We start from the raw sequence: 19299 nt of genomic DNA on the forward strand, positions 1-19299 counted from the left end.
GGGGGAATTCTTTGATTATGCTAATACCGCTTAGAGATAGGGGTAGGACGATCAATTGTGTTTTGCTTCCGTTTATCATGCATTATTATTTACTAGGGGAGGCTAGAGATAACAAGCCAGTAATTGGTAATAGGATCTTTTCGCCAAGAGATTNGGTTTAGGGTAGACTAAGAAAGTTTGCATGACAATATGATAAATAAGCGAAGTAGATAAGAAGAGTAAATATAAGAGGGTGGATAAGATGAAATTGTAAACCCCAACAACTCCATTCATCCATAGTCTTTTCTAGCCAATTGATTACTACATTTTGCATGTTTAATTTCGTCTTGCATACAAAACCTAAATTTAATTCTTTTCTCAAGTCTTATGCGATTGGTTTACACGAAAGTTAAGGCTTGAGAGTCCTTTGGGAAACGATACTTGGACTTGCCCATTTTATATTACTTGATAACGATCTGATACACTTGCCAGGGACTTAACAATCACTAAGAATAATCTTCATCACTTAAGTGATATGAATTATTGCTTAAACGACTTACTCATACTTTAAGCAAGGTTTAACATCCCAATTTTAGCAGCTTACCACTGATAAAATAAGACATTATAAAATGGATAAAACAAAATAGATTTTTCACAAACTATAGCTATAGTACTAATACAATTATCTAAAATAAAATAACCATAATAATAATTATATCTATAAGAACTAAACTTAACCACTAGAGGACAAGAAGACGCTCTACAGCATCACAATCCTCCACCAACGATACTTCAGCGACTAACCCTCATCTGCTCCCACCAAAAGGTGATCAATACAAAAGAAACATACAACACACCAAAAACAAACAAAGAAAACAAAAAGGCTAGTGTTTAAAAGAAAACTTCATAAACAATTTCATACATCATGTATTAGTTCAATATTAAAGCATTTTATAACTTATAGAAATATATAAATATTTGACTCTAAACTCAATTATCCAGATACTATGCTTGACATAGACATCACTAAAGGTGTGCATCCATGGTAGTATTTATACTCTACAGAGTTATAAACAAGGGTAACTGGACTTACCACCCATGAGGTTAATCTTCCATCCCTAAACCTAAAGGGCTAGAATAAAAACTTCTTGACATTCTCTCTACCACCCCATTCATCTCTACATGAGTTGAATGGTTGGTAGAACATCAGGATACCTGCTTACTGAGTCTCATCATCAAGCATTCATCACAACTTACTTGAATATAAAATCTCTCCTTGAGAATATTGTCACAACACACCACTTTCATTCTCATAACATATCCATATAATTTTAAAATCCTTAATTCGCTATCAGAACATGTACACCATAACAATTTCACACAAAAAATTCACCAAAAATCACATTTAAAAACAAAGGAAACTACTCGCTATCGCTAATGCTCAGTGCCAGAAAACTACCCATCAACGCTAGAGCAACTGGAATATGGTGCTTAGCATCATAAAGCTACCCCTCAACATCACACCAAATGACAACAACCTCTGCATTGGATATAAATTTTACTCAAACTCAATTTAAAAGACCAATTAGGTATCCTTAACATTGTATTTGATTCTTAAACTTGTTTATAACTTACATTTGGACACCAATTGCTCAATTGAGCATGATTTCAATGCATTTAGACCAAGTTAAGTACCCAAAAACCCAACTAACAGTTCTTGTAATACAAAAACTAGATTTTTGCAAAGTGAGATACAAACCAAGTGCCAAATGACCTAAAAATAGTTCTCAAAGATGCAAAATGTTCCTAAGACCATAACTTTAGAATTTCACTAATCAAAGCCCCTAAAAATGAACCATGTAACGCCCCAACAACTTACAGGGAATATTGACTGTCCTCACACATCAACACGAGACTTTCCAATGTGCTTTGTCCTCACTCGCACACTTTCCAGGAAAACTTCCCAGAAGGTCACCCATCCCTAAATTACTCTAGGCCAAGCATGCTTAACCATGGAGTTCTTATGGGTTAGGCTACCGAAAAGCAATTCGGTAGCCTAAACCATAAGAACTCCATGGTTAAGCGTGCTTAGCATGGAGTAATTTGGGATGGGTGACCTTTTGGGAAGTTTTCTCGAAAAGTGTGCGAGTGAGGACAAAACACACTGGAAAGCCTCGTGTTGATTGTGGGGGCAGTCAACATTCCCTATAAGTTGTCGGGGTGTTACAAGTGGTATCAGAGCCTAGCCTCTCCCAATACGGTGTGGTTCGAGGACGAACCAAGTGGAAGCTGGTGGGCATGTGATACCCTGGCACTGACGAGGGCGGGGAGTGATTGCCGGTGCAAGAGGCAAAAACAAGGAGCGGCTCCTAACAGGCTTCCAGTGGAAGGGGCACATGGATGAATCGAACATACACCGAAATGAGAGGGATCTAGAGACTGTATAGGTATGGGACTATACGGTTGAAGGATAGCTTAAAGGAATTTATTTGGCTACTCATATTAACAAATGCATTTGCTTTTCGGTAGCCTAAACCATAAGAACTCCATGGTTAAGCGTGCTTAGCCTGGAGTAATTTGGGATGGGTGACCTTTTGGGAAGTTTTCTCAGAAAGTGTGCGAGTGAGGACAAAGCACACTGGATAGCCTCATGTTGATGATAACCATTATCTTAACTTTTCACATATCAAAACCTCCTTTTTAGGCGAAAAACTACCTATTTCTTCTATAACAACTGAAAAACTTAGAAAACCTCCTTTTTAGCCCAAACTACCATATGAAACTTATAAAAAAACTTTCACCTCTGCATAACAAGTACACAACATCATTCATCAGATTTTCAATTCACCACACCACACCACTTTTATAAGCAACTCAGCATTTCTTATTTCAATCAATAACTCAACAAATCAAATTTCATGAAACAACTTAGTTACTCAATTCAACTATCATACAGTCAAACAAACTTAATTAAAACATGACGACTAGTTAAAAACAAAGTAACTAGCTCCCTTACCTAACAAATGACCAAAAAGCTCTAGGGATACTAAAACAGCTCCAAAAGCCAAGGAAGCTCTATCAACTGCTATGAATAACAGAAACAAGATCAGGATACACCATTAGAACCAGTGATCAACAAAAGACTCAAATTGAAAACTCAAAGAACGCATGTAAATTAATCAAGGCCTATATTGAAGGAAAAAGGGTTGAAAACTCAACTTACTCACAAGGATCAATCACACAGTGTCGATTCTTCAATTAGACAAGTAGGGAAGAAGAACCCTTTAGAAAGAAATCCGAGAACTCTAGAAAAGTGGTTTATAGAGATATGAGTTTTAAAATAAATGAAACTCGTTTATGACGAAACTATTTATATTAAAACTATTTAATATTAATCATTTACACTTACATTTTAATATACCTTGTGAATAGATTGAAATTGAGTTGTTATGTTTGAATTTGATGAAATGTGTCAAATGCTTGAGATAAACATAGTTTGTAATATTTAAGTATATGAATTTATTATTAAAAAGGAAATATCCTTGTTTGAACAGTGGTTAAATCACATAAATTAAACCAGGTGAAAAATCGATAAGAATTTTTATACCATTGTTACAATTATTTGTAATTGAAATTCATATAAAGTAAAAGTACTTACAAAGAATAATGTAATACGCTTTCATATTTTTTTAATCATTGAACTAAAATTCGTATTCTAGTAATATTTTAAAATGGATTCTATATATTTGATTTAATATAAATTTATTCGTCTGAAATCATAATTGATATATATATGTATGTATATTGATAATAAATTCGAAATACAAGCTTCCTATTATGTTATACTTACAAAATTTGAGTACAGGCTTTGTTATCCATAATAAATTTTCTTTTTGTCCTCCATTTGTGAAAATATCACTGCCTATGTCAATTTTATGAATTTTTTTTTTTAAGAAATTAAAAACAAAGATTGTCACATTTATAAGAACTAATAATAATCCTTAACCATTTTAATGGACAAGTGTTAGTGGTTCGAAACCTTAAGATATGTGTATTCATTTATATTAAGAAGAGTACAAAACATACAAATATTACAAGCAAATGTTTGTACAAACTCAAACTAAAGATCTGAAAACACGAATCGTAACCCATCTCTTATGGATTACAAATTGTAATTCGTTTAAACTATGAAACACAAACTCACAACTAAGTATTATGACTAATACATGTATGAATAAGTCTTATAATTTGTACCAAAAATTGACAATAGAAAGTATAAATGGGGGAACCAATACTACTTAGTCAGTCCCCTTCCCCAGTTATTTTTGAAACAGCTGACAATGTTCCCATACAAGCGGATATTAGCCCAACAACAATTATAATACCACAAATTGTTATCTGAAATAAAATAAAAAATAAAAAAAAGAACATGAAAATTATATTAGTTTCATGTCATAATATTAAAGGAATAATAATTTGAATAAAGAGATGATTTTGTACCTCCGCATTTGATAATCTCCCTCTATGTAACTTGAGGAAACATGCACATGGATAAATAAGTGCCTGCCTCGAAACATTACAATATTCTAAATATTTAATATGCTTAAATAAATTACAATAATTAGAAAAGTGAATAGGAAGCTAGAGAACTTACAACTAGTATTGACAAGAAAGAACCAATTAGTGCCATCAAAGAACCTGCAATAAATTTTATAGGCATAATCAAACAACAAAAGTATATGATGTTTGAAATGTGTCAAAGCTTTATTAATTTTAATAATCAGTTTAAGGAGCATCAAGTGGAGGATACAAGTGGGCATATGTTTTAGATACCCATCAAAGTTGACATTAAAAGGTTTCAGCTTTACATACAAATTTCCCTTTTCTTACCCCCCACAATATGCTTTTTACGAAAAAAAAACAAAAGTGTCCCTTCGGAAGCCATAATTAAAAGGAAAAAAAAAAAACAACATAAAGAAAATATCATAATGGAATTTTTCCATCATATAGGAGAAGAAAAAATAAAAATAAAAATCTAATAATTTCATTTTCAGTTCTATTTTCTTTTTCTACAAGTATTTGTATGAAAAAAAAAACATATCAAATAAGCGAAAAACTATTCACACAAAGGTAATAATAATAATATTGGTAAATGTGTCAATACTAACCAAAATATGGAATATAGAGAGCAACAAGTAAGCTTAAAATCACTAAAGTTGTTCTGACAAGAACGGACATAGCATGGCATCTTAGTCTTGGAGAGGTGGCTAGTTCCTCTATGCTCAATGCAATCGGCAATAACGTTAAGGCATATTTTGCCAATGGAGTCACAACCTATAAAATACAGAAATTCATTAAATATATCATTTAAGAAATAATAAATAAAAGGGCATAAAAAAATTATAATATTCTACCCATCAGCTATTATTTACAAATTTGTAAAATAACAGAGAAAAAAAGGAAACTTGTTTCTTCTCTTACCGTTGTCCAAGTTGCAATCTCCGATGCATATAATTCTTTAGGCATGTTTAAGGTAAACTGAGATGAAACTAAGTCACCAAATGTTAAGTAACCCATTATTCCCACACTCATGTACATGAAAGTGCAAAAGCCAAAGCTGCAGAATGGAAGTTAATCAAGAGGTCTGTTTCGAACAACTTTTTCATAAACATTTCTATAAAAAAGAAGTTAAAATATTTTAAACTAAAATTAACTTATACAAGTTAATCAACAAAAATTTTCTATTTCTTTCATTTATTTATTTTTAACTTGTGCATGGATAAATTTTAAGTAATCATAAATGAATTTCTTTTTAGTCTTTTTGCACGTGAATTGAGTATGTTATTACATCTTACTGAAGATTTCATACCTACCAGACAAATAACACTGATGGGAATTTGGATGGTTCCTTCATAGAAGAGTAGATGTTAGGAAAAACAGCATGGCCAGCAAAGCAAAAACTATAGAGACCAACTGAGACAGGTAAGCTTGCCAAGTCTAAAATTTTTTTTCCTGGCTTATATCCAACAACCTGGTCCATTGTCCCAACCCAAAACAAACAAAGAGCAACGAGTATTGTTGCAAATATTCCTCCAACTGAGCACAAAGGCAACCTTTGTTAGCAAGTAAATTTGAAAGAGAATTATAAAATACAACACAGTGGTGCTCAAATACCTGAAATATAAGAAAGTAAGCTTAGATTTCGCAACCAAACTGTTGGTAGAACAATAATTGCTGCTGTGATGGCATAAATTTCTTCAGAATTCAAATCAATCCCACCAAATTTCATCTGGGTGTTAGGATATAGTGAGGAGAGGTTATCACTGACTAGTATTATATACTCAACACAAGAAGCCTACACATAAGAGCTATTCACACGTAAGCATGTATGAGAATATAAATAAAGCAAAATAGTATGTTTAAAAGCAATTGAAAATTCATATCAAACTCTTGCACTTACAAAAAGTTCCACGTATAGAAAGATCTGCATTTAACCAAAGTAAAATATGTCAGTTTTCCTTTCTATGTTCACACAATAATGTTGTGTATGCTCTTAGAGAAGTTGGTTTGGCTTCACTAAAGTAAGAAACTCACTTTAGAGAGAAAGTAAAGTAAGTAATTGATCATTGACGAGAAAATCAATAATCTCTTTTCTCATCAGTGACTATTATTTACTTGACACTTTCCCACTTTATAAAGGAGCCTGTTGAAAGATACAATTTGATGCTTGCATGCAATCCCTATTATACTCACTGCAATCCCCAAGCGACCAACAATTCCAAAAGCAGCTTGGCCAATATCTGGGTAGGTTTTGAGTCCATCATTGCTTTCTAAACATTTTATTAGTAGCATCCCAGTATAACAACACATGATAGCAAACATTAAAAGTATTGCAAGGCTCAGAAACCCTCCTTCTTTTATTGCATATGGAGTGGTAAGAAGTCCTATTCCACATAGTATATTGGTTCCTTCATAAAATAAAAACAAAGATTCTGTAAGTCAACACAGTGAGGATTATTGTGCATAAAACTTAACCATAACCTTTGGTAATGAATTGAGCTTATAAGTAACTAAATAAGTGAAAATATTACCTATGTAGAGGACATGGATAATGCAACTACAGTTAGTAATTATATAAGAACTGTGGAACGAAGATTATATTCACCATTAATTACTGATTTTGTATATGAACATTGTTCATGTGGCGGTGGCAATTCGTCCACAGAAAATTTTGCACTGCTAAGTGGTTGCAGGCGCGGTGCTGATGCAAGACGATTCTCTTGTTTGAATCCACATGTGTCAGAAACAAGGGGTAGAGATAAGGTAGAATCCTCTTGGTGTTCTTGAGATCTCTTGAATGATGTAATGGGAGAATTTCCTCTCCCTACTGAACCAAATCTCTTTAACAAATTAATTCCAGGAGGTGTTGCACTAGTTAACATGTCCATAGATTGTCTGCTCATAATGAACAAAGGAATTAAGTACTTTAATGTTTATAGACAATGATTTTTTTCACTATTTCTAACCTTTTACATTTCTCTTATGTTACTATTGTTCTAAGTTCATGTCATATGGGAAACAATTGATTTCTGTACGAGTATGTGTGTAGATCATGCATGAAGGTACATTCCAATGCATATTCAGATTAAAATTCATTCGTCATAAATTCTCAAATGTTAGTGATCACATCATTATATAACCACACATGCAAACACTTGTTAATAATGAAAGAGACCAATGCAAAAGAACTCAAAAGCAGAAGACAAATTATCTTACAAGAACAGCAAACAGGTAGAATTGAATGTATAACAAAGTGATACAAAGATTCTTCACCACTCAATAATAATAAAAAACACATATATAATTAACAATCAATGAAGGAGTACCTATAGCTTTGAGGCCAAGAGATAATGGAAACATCGTTTGACAAACTTGGTGAAGGAGGTGAATTATCTGAATCAGTATCATCATCCAAATGTTCAAACACCCTTTGTGCCTGATTTTCTTCATCATCTGTTTGGAAATCATCCTCACGATCAGGACGTAGATCCTCATCTAGCTTCACCTTACCCCTTTGCATGTTATACGACAACGTATTATTTTCCTGTAACGTGTATCAAAATGAACGAGAAAACAAACAAAACTTGATATGATTATAATTTTCTCAGAATTGAAATGGAAGGAGATCAACACAAATGTTGAGGTTGCTCTGAACTATGTTAGCGTGACAGTTTTAGTTACACGGGGGTGATAGCTTGTGATGATTATTTGCTTCCAATTTTTATGATCTCTTTTGTTTCATCAACTCTCAAAGAGACTTGTTAAGAATAGAAATCACACAAGGGACGGTTATGGATCAAAATTTAACTTTTTTTTTTCTTTTAAAATTTTTTGTGGAGATAAAAATTCAATTGAGAAGAGAATCATAACAAAATAAAACTAAAAAAAATTTGGATTTGCTAATGAACCAGGAGAAATTAAATTTAGAACAAATATTCCTTCATTGTGAAGAATGTTTTAAAGTCCTATACTTTCATGAATTTTATTATTGTTAAGGTAAGAAATATTCTTCTTTCTATAATTGACATGAATTTCATTATATATGAAAATATGATTGCTGGAAGGAGATATTTCCTTATTCTTATTACCATACAATATTGTAATTAATCTGTTATTGGTATGTCCTTTAATATTTGATCTCCAATTCTCAGTTATTAAATTTATTAAAATTATGATTTCTTTATATATGAAAATATCTTTGTTGAGAAAATATTTTTCATTGTTTTTATTTGCATAAAATATTGCATTTTATTATTTATAAAATGCAATATAACTTTTGGGAGAATCAACATATTTTTCTAATTTAAGTCTATGTCTAAATCTTTCCTCCAATAGAAATATAAAAATTGAGGATCATATAAGAAAAAAACAGTTATAAATTTATTGACTTGTATTTTGAGTTAAAAATTACGTCAACATTTTATGTGAATTCAATTCAAACCATAAGTTGTAACGAAGAAGACGTATATAAATTATTATCTTAAAATTTTAGATTAAAAATTTTGTCAATTTTTTTTTTATGTGAGTTAAGTTCAGATCACATCATGTAATCTCTTTAATTCTTTAGTGATTAACTTAAACACTTGTAATAAAAATGAACACATATATTAAAATATGTTCAGAGAATATTTCTTCTTATTTTTATTGAAATATAATATAGTAATTATTTTATTATCGGTATTTCATACAATTTTGTCTCAAATTACCATTATGTGCTATTAAATTCATAAATGGCATGAGTTCCATTACATAATGAAATATCTTTGTTCAGTTAAGATATCTTCATTTTTTTTTTATAATTAAAGAAATTATTAATAAATAATATTGTTGAGTTCCATTACATAATGAAATATTAAAGCATATAATGATTTTATTATATATGATCTATCTTCCTCTGTACATTTTGCTTTAATTAGAATAATGTTATTGTATAATATGATCGTTTTGTTATTCATATCCCATGTTTTTAAAATGACAAAAAATTAGAAGGCTTGAACTAGTTTGAAATGTTTTTCAAAGATTTTTATAATTAGTACGCAACCATCATTGATAGCTTTTAAGTTGTTTTCAGTATCGGACTTTAAGTTTGATCTAATTAACGATGGTAAATAAATTTGTAATTATGGATATTAAATATATAACTTCGTCTCAATGTTGAAAGAATTATTTGGATTGATTAGGTCTCAATCAAATAGGTTATGCCTTGTCTTGCTTTCATTATTTTCACGATAAGTGTGTTTGGATAAAGCATTCTTAGATGTAATTATTTTAGAGAATATGAAATGTTTTATGATAATATTGTTTGCATACGAAAATTTCTGGAAAATTGAAATTTTAGAATTTCAAAAAGTTATTAGATTACTTAAAATTAAAAAACAAATTCCACTTAGAATTTGAAAATTTTTATATTTTTAAATTTATATTTTGGTTTTTTAGTTTGGATCAACCTAGGTTTGAGTCGATCCAATTTGACTTGGGTCTGACTAGACTAGGCCTAACCTAACTTAGGGTTATATGACCCTGGCCAAATGTCTTAGGCTAACACGAGTATAATTCGACTTTGTCAAAAACTCAACTGCAAGTGATCTTGCTCTAGTTTGAGTGGAATCAATGTAACATGCATAAACTCGATTGAATGTTGGTATCTTTAACTTGGGCCATCATGGATTCGACCAAATTAGCTTCTTTTGAGTTCAGACCGACTCAGCTTGACCTGGGTCTCGACTAACTCGGCATCAAGAATTTGAAGTATGATATGTGTTAAGTCTCTGGCAAGTGTACCAGATCGTATCAAGTAATATTGAAACGGTAAGTCCGAGTATCGTCTTCCAAAGAACTCTTAGGCCTAAACGTTCGTGTGATGTTTTGAATTCATAAGACTTGAATAAATGACAATTTGAGTTGTAAATGCAAAACTGAAAATAAAATGCGTGCAAAGGTTGATCAATTGACAGTTGAACGATATGAATGAATGATGTTGTTGGGGTTTATGGTTTCATCCTAATCCACTCTCAAATATCTACTATTCTTACTAATTTCAACTTTGTTATCAATGTTCATGCCACTTTCTAATTTACCCTAATCCTAATGTCTTGGTGAAAAGAGCCTACTCATAATTACTAGTTTACTATGTCTAATCTCCCTAGCAATTATTCATGCATTACATGTGCGCAGAAGCTTTAGGCAATTGATCCTCCTATTCCTATGTCTAGGTAATATTGCTATCAAGAGAATACCCTCATGTCTAGACCTAACTATACGTGTCCATATAGAAAGCATCAAAGATTATGCGTTTGAATAATGTCTTAAACAAAGCATGAATTATAACGGAGGAAAAACTCAAACAAATGACAAACACAACATATGAATAAAGTAAGAATTTCAATATAAGAGAGTTTCAAATAAGATTACATCGTTCCCCAACAATAAGGGAGTTTAGTTCACCATGGACATGGTGAAACTAACTGGAATAAATGAAATGAATGAAAGATAAAACCCTAAAAGTTGTAAATCGGAGCTTTAGCATCCAAAATCCGCCTCTTTGGAGTGATGAAGGTGTTTCTGCGTCCTTTCTATCCAAAGATGACCTCTAAGGGTCGCACTGATATATTTATAAGTTGTGAAAAATTACAGAAAATAGGGCCAAGTCCAAAGTACAACGCTCAGTGTTGGGTTCACCGCTCAACGGTAGGTGCGACACTCAAATGGGGCGCTCAACATTCACTCCCAGGCGTTTGACAGTGCTGTTACTGGAGAAGCCACCGCTTAGCGCTGGTTTTGGCGCTCAGCAGTAGGCGTGACTCTATCTTCTTCCCTCAGCATTAACGCTTAAGCATTTGACAAAGTCTTTTTCAGCAAAGCTGGTGCTCAATGTTGAACTGGCACTGAGCGGTGGTTGCGATTCTTCATTTGTACCTTTTTTCATCATTTCTTGAGTCCAACTCCTTCCTACTTCAATATCGTTCATTCAATTCTCGTTAAGTCCTGTCAAAACAAGGAAAACCAAGCATAATACCCATAAAACCACCTTTGACTCTCTTATAACCTAACTAAGACAAAATGCACTATTTCAAGCTAGTTTCTAGGTCATAAAGGGTGTGTTTTGTATCAAAATCAAGTATGAAAATAATGGTTTTTTAACCGTTATCAATATGCTACTAGACGTTTTTCAGAAAATTCAAGTAGAGGCTATGCGACTTCAATACAAGGTAAATCAACTAACCTCTGACAAAATGGATTATGAATATAGAATCAATAATCTGGTAGAGGAAAATGAAAAATTGAAAAAGGAATTAGAAAATGCCTTGGAGTCTGTTAAGATAGTCAAAACTCAAACAAAGATAGTTGAAAAGGAATGTGACAAATGTCTTGTAGACATTGAAAAGATTGATTACATATGACTAGTACTCTAGTAAAATTCACACAGGGCAAAGAAAACTTAGATGTCGTGCTAAAAGCCTCTGGTAGAGTTGTCTACCGACAAGGAATTGGTTATAAGGCTCAAAGTAATAGGACTAATTGAAGGAAATTTGTTGATTTTAGTAAACCTGTTACTAATGCATGCTTTTATTGCAACAATATCGGTCATAATGTTAGAAATTGCTACTATAGAAAGGTTGGTGTTCCAAAAGGAAAATACAGATGGATTCCCAAGGAACAACCTCTTGCAACTGACAAGGCAGGACCCAAATTCAAATGGATACCAGCGTAAAAAACTTTTAACTATTTTGTAGGGTAGTAGTTGTTGTTGGAGCTGTATTAAACTCAAGGAAGAACTACCACTAGGAATTCATAAATTCTTGAGATTCTACAAGTGGTAAATGTTGTAATTTTCATTGCATCATGCATAATAATTGTTTGTGTGATTGCTTGTTGAATGAATGTTTCTCAAATGATTGATTGACTAATTGTATTATGTGAAAATCATCTTGCTTGATTTTTAACCGATTCTATTAAGTGAGGTCGAATATGTCTGGAGTATGTATCTGTTTCTGGAAATGCTCTATCAAACATGAGTTGACTCTTGACTTAATAAAATCGATTATTAATCTTAGTTTTATGGATTCTGTGTTTTAGAAAAATTTAAAATATGGATTAAATCGATTAAGTTGAAGTTTTGGAGCAAAAATGAATTTTAATTGTTCCCTCCAAATTTAGTTTTGCTAAGTTTTAAAACCTAAAACACAGAAGCAGGTGATTCACTTTCTCAACAAACATTTGAATCTTTCCTTTCTAGCACTCCGTGATCAATATTTTTCTCAGTATAGCAATCACGTTCATAACAGTTGAAAACATCGTTATCTGTGATGTAATTTTGATACTAAATGCACCCTTTTCTACTTAGAAACCTGCTTGAAATCATGTTTTTCTATTAAGTAGTGTGAATAAGAGAGTTGAGATTGAACTTAATGATATTTTGACTAAGTTCCCATGTTTTGACAGGAAATGAGATAATACGGAAAGTAGAGCTAAAGTGCCAAGGAGATGGAACTAAGAAAGACTTGGAAAAGCACCGGAAAGGAGGAGCGCACGAAGCCGGAGCACCCTTTTAGGAGTCCTTAACGCCAAAGCTTTGCCACACCACGCCTGGGCACCCTTTTTGGGGCGCTGAGTGCCACTTTTCCTGAAGTACCACACCTGCTTGCCCTCTGAGTGAAGCTGAGCGCCAGTTTTAGTATCGCAGCTCGCCTAGGCGCCCTAAATTGGGCGCTGATCGCCAGCGAGATGGGCCTGAGCATTGTTTTTCTTTTGGTTTCACTCAATTTAAAGGACCCAGACGCCTTAGGTTTTGTATCTTTGGTAGAGGAGTCGCAGCAACACACTCTTCCACTCTTTGAAGGTGTTAAGAATCCGGTAAGTGTACCGAATTGTATCAAGTAAAAATAAACGGTAAGTTCGAGTATCGTTTCCCTAGAGACTCTTAGGCCTAAACTATTGGAAAACAGGTAGGCTTCTTTTTACACCAAGAGGGGGGTGAATTGGTGTTTTATCAAAAACAAAATCTTTTCGTAATCTTGTAATCAAAGTATGAAACTTTCCAAACTTTCTTGTAATGCCAATAATGAAAATTAGTATGCAGCGGAAAAACGTAGTTGACTGCGTTGAATGTAAAGTCGAATCTAAAGTAAAACTGCAGGGATAGAGAAAAACAAACAGTGTTTTTATACTGGTTCGGCCAACAATGCCTACATCCAGTGTCCTTCCAACCCAGGAAGCAAATGCACTATAATGGTTGCGGTTTTTACAACAAGGAATTTATAGAAGACATCCACATCAAAAATATAAATCTCCTCTCTAACCCTTAACCAAAATATAGGCAAAAACAACAACAAGAAATGCAGCAAGATATCCCCTCTTCTGCAATCTGCCAACCACTCTGAACAATCCTCAGAATGAACTATCCCCTGTAATCAGAACAGGTCCAAAACCAGCAGACTTTACGATGCCAAGCCAGAATCAAATCAACAGTCTTCAAGGATGTTGTCATCATCAATCAGCATAAGAACATGTAATTCATCAACAACATGTGTGTGTTATTAAGCAATTTGTTGTCATCATCAAAAACTAGATTGATATAGAAATTGTGTTGTCAACAATCTCAACAATCTCCCTCTTTTTTTATGATGCACAACCATGATTAATAGCCAACCATGTTTGCACAATCAAATACAACACAAAGTAGCAAAAGATATATCACAGTTATCACAGTTTAAGTACACTTCATGTAACACAATTAAATAGCAAAATACACTACAAGAAAAATCTCAATTATCTACAGCCGAAATCCGTATATAAGGCTCAAAATCCGTATATAACACTTGTTTATATACGGATTATATATGGCCAAAAATCCGTATATAAAACCCTCGTAGGTAGACTTACATACGGAAATATCCGTATATAACTTATATACGGAAATATCCGTATATAACGTATATACGGATAATTCCGTATATATGTTATATACGGATATTTCCGTATATAAGGTATATACGGATATTTCCGTATATACTTTATATACGGTTATTTTCATATATAACTTATATACGGATATTTCCCTATATAAGTTATATACGGATGTTTCTGTATATCAGTTCATTCCAAACACACAGCTGACCATTCACAATTGATAAGCACAGTTCATATGCAGACCTGGATATACATAAGCACAATTCATATAATTCATAGGCAGGATATTAAACATTGTCCATTGTCATATAAAAGTAATAAAGTTTTGACATACACTTAATCCATTCATACAATTCATATGTAGGATATTAAACATTTCCATCAGGTATCATAAGCTTCATCTAATTAAGTTCAACAATAATGAAAGTAAGTTCTAATAAGCTTTCATCTAAGTAAGTTCAACAATAATTAAAGTAAGTTCTAAAATGTCTAATGACGCATATGATCATTTCCATCGTCTGGTTGATTTGGTGGTTGCTGGTTTGGAGCTTGCTGGTCATTAGGTGTTTCATTTTGAACTTGAGAATTTGGAAAGTTTAAAAATTGTTGTGCAGCTGCGGCAGCCGAAGGTGGAAGGAATGGAAGGAGGACACCAAGAAAGCCCTGAACCATTTGAATTTGTTGGCCATATTGTTGTACCTGCGATTTAAGTTTATCAATTTCTTCTGAATTTGGTTGCTGAGTGGAAGAAGATGCTTGTGTCTGTCGGATGTAACTATCGACACAATCATCTTTGGAACCGACATTTCCAATGCCATATACACGTCCCTTGTATCTTCCACCAGCAGCATCTAACCAACATTGGTTTCTNAATCTCTCCTCCTCCGCAGGGTCTAGGGGACTACATGTTGAGCCACCAACGGATGCAGTCTCAGATCTGATTTGAGAAAATTTTTCTTGAAATTTTTCTTGTTAAAGGAATAAATATTGTAAGGTTTGAAAACCAACAATGTATAATGTGATACAGTTAATAGAAACTTACATGGGTCCGCGTAGACCTTTCATCCACAAAGTCCCCTGTTGATTGACGAATATGTGTTTGTTGAAATATTTCATCAACATGCACAGCCCGACCAAGCTCTTGTGACTGCAAACAAAATGAGTTGTTAATACATATTTGTAAAGTTTATGATTACAAATTTCAGAAATAAAATGTACAAGTTACATACCAAACGAATAGCATGCTCATGCACGCTAATAGATTCTCCAGTGTGTAAACAACCACCCTTTTCAGATGTCCGATTCTTCTTAGCTATTTCACACTTTTGTCTATAAAGTGGCATGTTCCACTTTTCCAGAACTGCATTCCAAGTATCATCCCCCAGCCAATTAGGTTTGTTTCCTAGAGTTCTAGCTTTTTTATACATCTCTTAGAGTTTATGAGATGCCTTGGAGTGAATTTTTTTTTTTTTACTCTTTCCTCATCATCAGCATTCCATGAAACCTTTCTCTGTTATATTACAAAGAATAGGTTTGAATAAATAGAATTGAAGATGAAAATCTTTATATCATAAGTCATTAGTATATCAAAGCATGTTATTATATCCAAGATCAATCATGATTAATATAAGACTTCCATAAGTCATAACTCAATGATGTAAACCATATAAGTGTCAAAGTGTAAAAGCAGGATATAAATCTTTTGTGTTACACATGTGTATCAGAGAGCATGGAAACATATCACAACATGGAAGAATTTATTTTGAGGGACTTATGTTGTGATAGATAGTGATATCTCTTTAAAGAGTAAAGAATGGGTGACAAGAAGAAAACGGCTCAGATGTTTGTGAAACTAGTGTCTACTGCTGGCACTGGATTTTTCTATGTAAAGAGGAAGCCAAGGCAGTTCACAGAGAAGCTTGAGTTTCGAAAATTTGATCCTAGGGTTAATCGTCATGTTCTGTTTACAGAGGCTAAGATGAAGTGATTGGGTACCTTGTATGGCTTCTTTCCCCTTTAACTAGATCATTCTTATACTTTTCTCAAAGGGTTTTCTATGTTTCTGTTGATTTTACCTTGATTTATGTAGTTCTACGTTAGATTTGTTCGGTTAAGATTAGGAAATTACCTAAATAAGAGACGATTGTGGCAGCTTTGTGTTAGAGTTTTGTAACAACTGTTTCAGAACATAATTGAAAGAGCAATTATGTTGGGTAGTTAATTTTGGTTTAGCAAACAGTTTGGTTGGAAGCCAAAATTATATATATTTCTCTGTTCTGTTTTTTTAGAGAATAATGAGAAGTTCTCTAGTTTTCTATATCCTCTACATTCCTTTAGAAGTTGTGAGTGAGTGGCACTGAGTGCAAGTGAGAAAGGCGAGGTATGATTGTATAAAATGAAGTATTACCAGTTTACAAATTACAATTGCACAGTGGCGGTTCGTTGCTTTTACACACAAAAATAGTGGTTGATAAAGGGTTATTTTTCTGATTTATTGTTTTAATACTTCTGAAAGGGAAAGAGAATTGTTTATGATAAAATGAAGTCTTTGATGTTGAGGAATCAGTCTAGAAGTCCTCTTCTGTCAGTGACTTCTACTAGATCTTTATTCAATTATTTTACTTTATTAATGGCTTAATACTCGCTTCTCTGGTAAATAGTCATATTTTGGTTGTAAAATTATGATAACTGTGATATAGTTGAGTGTGAGGTGTTTTTACTGGGTATTGGGGGCATTAGTCTCTCCCCGCATGATAAGCAGTGCTAATTTTTCTTCATCATTGGGAGTTTGAAGCCTACTGGGTTATTGAATAACTATCTAATACATGAAAAAAATGAAAGATGTACAGAGCTTCTTGCACTGAATTCTGTTCTCCATTTCATATTCTGTCTATGTTTGTCAGAGTTGGAGAATGTTTTGAAGTTAATTTTTTCTTGACAAGGTAAGAATTCTGACGTGCATATTATGCCTTGTTTTTTGGGTAGAAATTGCTTATACCCATTTTCAATCTGGAATGAACACTCTAACTGCTCAACTTCAATACAACCTTTAATATTGTCGTTTTTTGTGTCAAACTTNTGTTCACAGTCTNACTGGCCCTCTGTTTGTTTGCTTTGTTTATTCTTGGGATTACTATGCCAGCTGAAGTAAGGGTCTTAGAAGTTAGTTTGCGTAATATTAGGGTTTGGAATTGTAATTACGNATGAGCTCAATTATGTAGAGATTTTAGTTTTGAATGAAAGATTCTATTTTGAGGGACATAAGTTGATCCATAGCTTCCAATCTGAGAAAGAATGGAAGTGGATGATATCATAGTCTATTTGATATCCCATGTGTTCTTAAATAGAAGTTAAAAGNTAACAANTTTTAGTGTACAAAAGTTCACATTAACAATACCATATGTTAACTATGTTCTATGAATTTATGATATTCCAAGAAAACTATTTGGTTGATAGATGGGCAGAAAGGTCAAAGTATACATATATCTACCAAACAAAATTGGCACTGCTAATTTGGTTGATAGATGGGTAGAAAACTATTTGGTTGATAGATGGGTAGAAAGGTCCAAGAACCTGCTTATTTATCAACCCCCTCTCTTGTCACTTCTCACACTTTACATCCTGCCAATTGTTCTTCTTCATCATCTTATTTTTCCACTACACCTAACCAAACTTTCAATAAAGATAAACCGTATTCTAATTTTATTATATTCATGTATTAATTTCTACTTTTTTCACATGACTAATTTCATCATTGCAGCTAATTTCAGTCACCATAAATGCAATAAAATATTTTTCTTCTCACTCTGATTCTAATATCCTATTAGTGTTTATATCAGAGCATTCAACCATTCAATCAATAACATATCAGAGCAATCAACAATGTATCATAGATAGAGCAATATGACATATAAAGCCATGAGAGGATTAATTCTTATCAAGCGGTATTCTATGAATGATTTGGAAGTTGGGTGATGACATTTCTCTACTAAAATGACATCTTAATTTATAAAACTGTGTACCTTAAAACGTTCGAAGAAAACATCTCTAGTTGGCTTAGGGATATCTCCCCATGTTATCCATGGCTCATCAACTTGTTACTTGATGGTAGCTGTGATTACCTTCGATGCAATTCTTGTAGGATAAAACCTAAACCAAAAGTAAAGTCAAACATTAGAATAATACAACAATGATGTGTGTGTGTGTGTGTGTGTGTGTATATATATATATATATATATATATATATATATATATATATATTAATTGAGAGATATTTTTTTGTTACCCTCCTCCAACGGGTCTAATCATTGGACGACTGTTGGAACCTTCTTCGACATCATTGGCGGCTGAACTAGAATGTGGATCTGCATCCACTGTACCAGGCGATGGTGCAATATTTGTGGGAGTTGATGGGTTAGAACCAACATTGGGAGAGAGTGATGCCATTTGATTAGTATGCAATTGGTATGGAGTGGGTGTGAAGCCAGGAACTTGTAATGGAGATGGAAGAGAGGTAGGTGTAGATGTATGTGGAGTGGGAGTCAAGCCAGGAACTTGTAATGGAGATGGAACAGATGTACCAGTGTAGGTAGAGGTAGGGGTAGCTGCCTGACTGCTTGAACCAATTTCATTATTGGAATGCGGAAGAAACTTGATTACATATTTCTTCCCCTTCCCCTTATCAGATTTTCCTGAAGGTGGAAGAGGTGGGCCAGAACCACCTGATGCCATATTCTTGAAGGTGCAATGATGAAATTAATAGTGTAAACATGATTCAATCAATAAGAGAAAAATATGTTGCAATGGTAATAATATAAATTACATGGCAGAAAACATGATTCAATCAACAAG

General features: G+C 33.2%; 3 protein-coding genes across 3 annotated transcripts; 1 reads left to right on the forward strand and 2 right to left on the reverse strand.

The window, feature by feature from the left end:
* Positions 1-4281: 4281 nt before the first annotated feature.
* On the reverse strand, positions 4282-8059 carry LOC106758237 (amino acid transporter AVT1D-like). The gene is made up of 11 exons (XM_014641179.1): positions 7866-8059; positions 7145-7434; positions 6733-6947; positions 6440-6463; positions 6154-6334; positions 5853-6075; positions 5461-5596; positions 5148-5313; positions 4634-4677; positions 4480-4542; positions 4282-4377 (listed from the first exon to the last, which is right to left on the reverse strand). The coding sequence occupies exons 1-11, from the start codon at positions 8057-8059 to the stop codon at positions 4282-4284; spliced, it is 1632 nt and encodes a 543-aa protein (XP_014496665.1).
* A 6878-nt stretch (positions 8060-14937) lies between these two features.
* On the reverse strand, positions 14938-15875 carry LOC106758238. The gene is made up of 3 exons (XM_014641180.1): positions 15678-15875; positions 15507-15595; positions 14938-15385 (listed from the first exon to the last, which is right to left on the reverse strand). Exons 1-3 carry the CDS (start codon positions 15873-15875, stop codon positions 14938-14940), a joined length of 735 nt encoding a protein of 244 aa, XP_014496666.1.
* A 244-nt stretch (positions 15876-16119) lies between these two features.
* Positions 16120-16502, forward strand: LOC106759128 (50S ribosomal protein L33-like). Its single transcript, XM_014642131.2, has one exon. It carries the CDS (start codon positions 16262-16264, stop codon positions 16433-16435), a length of 174 nt encoding a protein of 57 aa, XP_014497617.1. The 5' UTR covers positions 16120-16261; the 3' UTR covers positions 16436-16502.
* The last annotated feature ends 2797 nt before the right edge of the window (positions 16503-19299 follow it).

The sequence above is a fragment of the Vigna radiata genome, chromosome 4, assembly GCF_000741045.1.
Source record: "Vigna radiata var. radiata cultivar VC1973A chromosome 4, Vradiata_ver6, whole genome shotgun sequence".
In the NCBI taxonomy this organism is placed as follows: Eukaryota; Viridiplantae; Streptophyta; class Magnoliopsida; order Fabales; family Fabaceae; genus Vigna; species Vigna radiata.

What these genes read in the sequence shown, in the direction of transcription:
- LOC106758237 (XM_014641179.1), bottom strand. Translation starts at nt 8,059, where the DNA reads ATGCAAAGGGGTAAGGTGAAGCTAGATGAGGATCTACGTCCTGATCGT. An exon ending in TACAAAATCAGTAATTAATG is followed by an intron (nt 6,948 to 7,144) that starts GTGAATATAATC and finishes TATTTTATGAAG; the next exon opens with GAACCAATATACTATGTGGA. An exon ending in CTTTCTTGTCAATACTAGTT is followed by an intron (nt 4,543 to 4,633) that starts GTAAGTTCTCTA and finishes GTTTCGAGGCAG; the next exon opens with GCACTTATTTATCCATGTGC.
- LOC106759128 (XM_014642131.2), top strand. Translation starts at nt 16,262, where the DNA reads ATGGGTGACAAGAAGAAAACGGCTCAGATGTTTGTGAAACTAGTGTCT.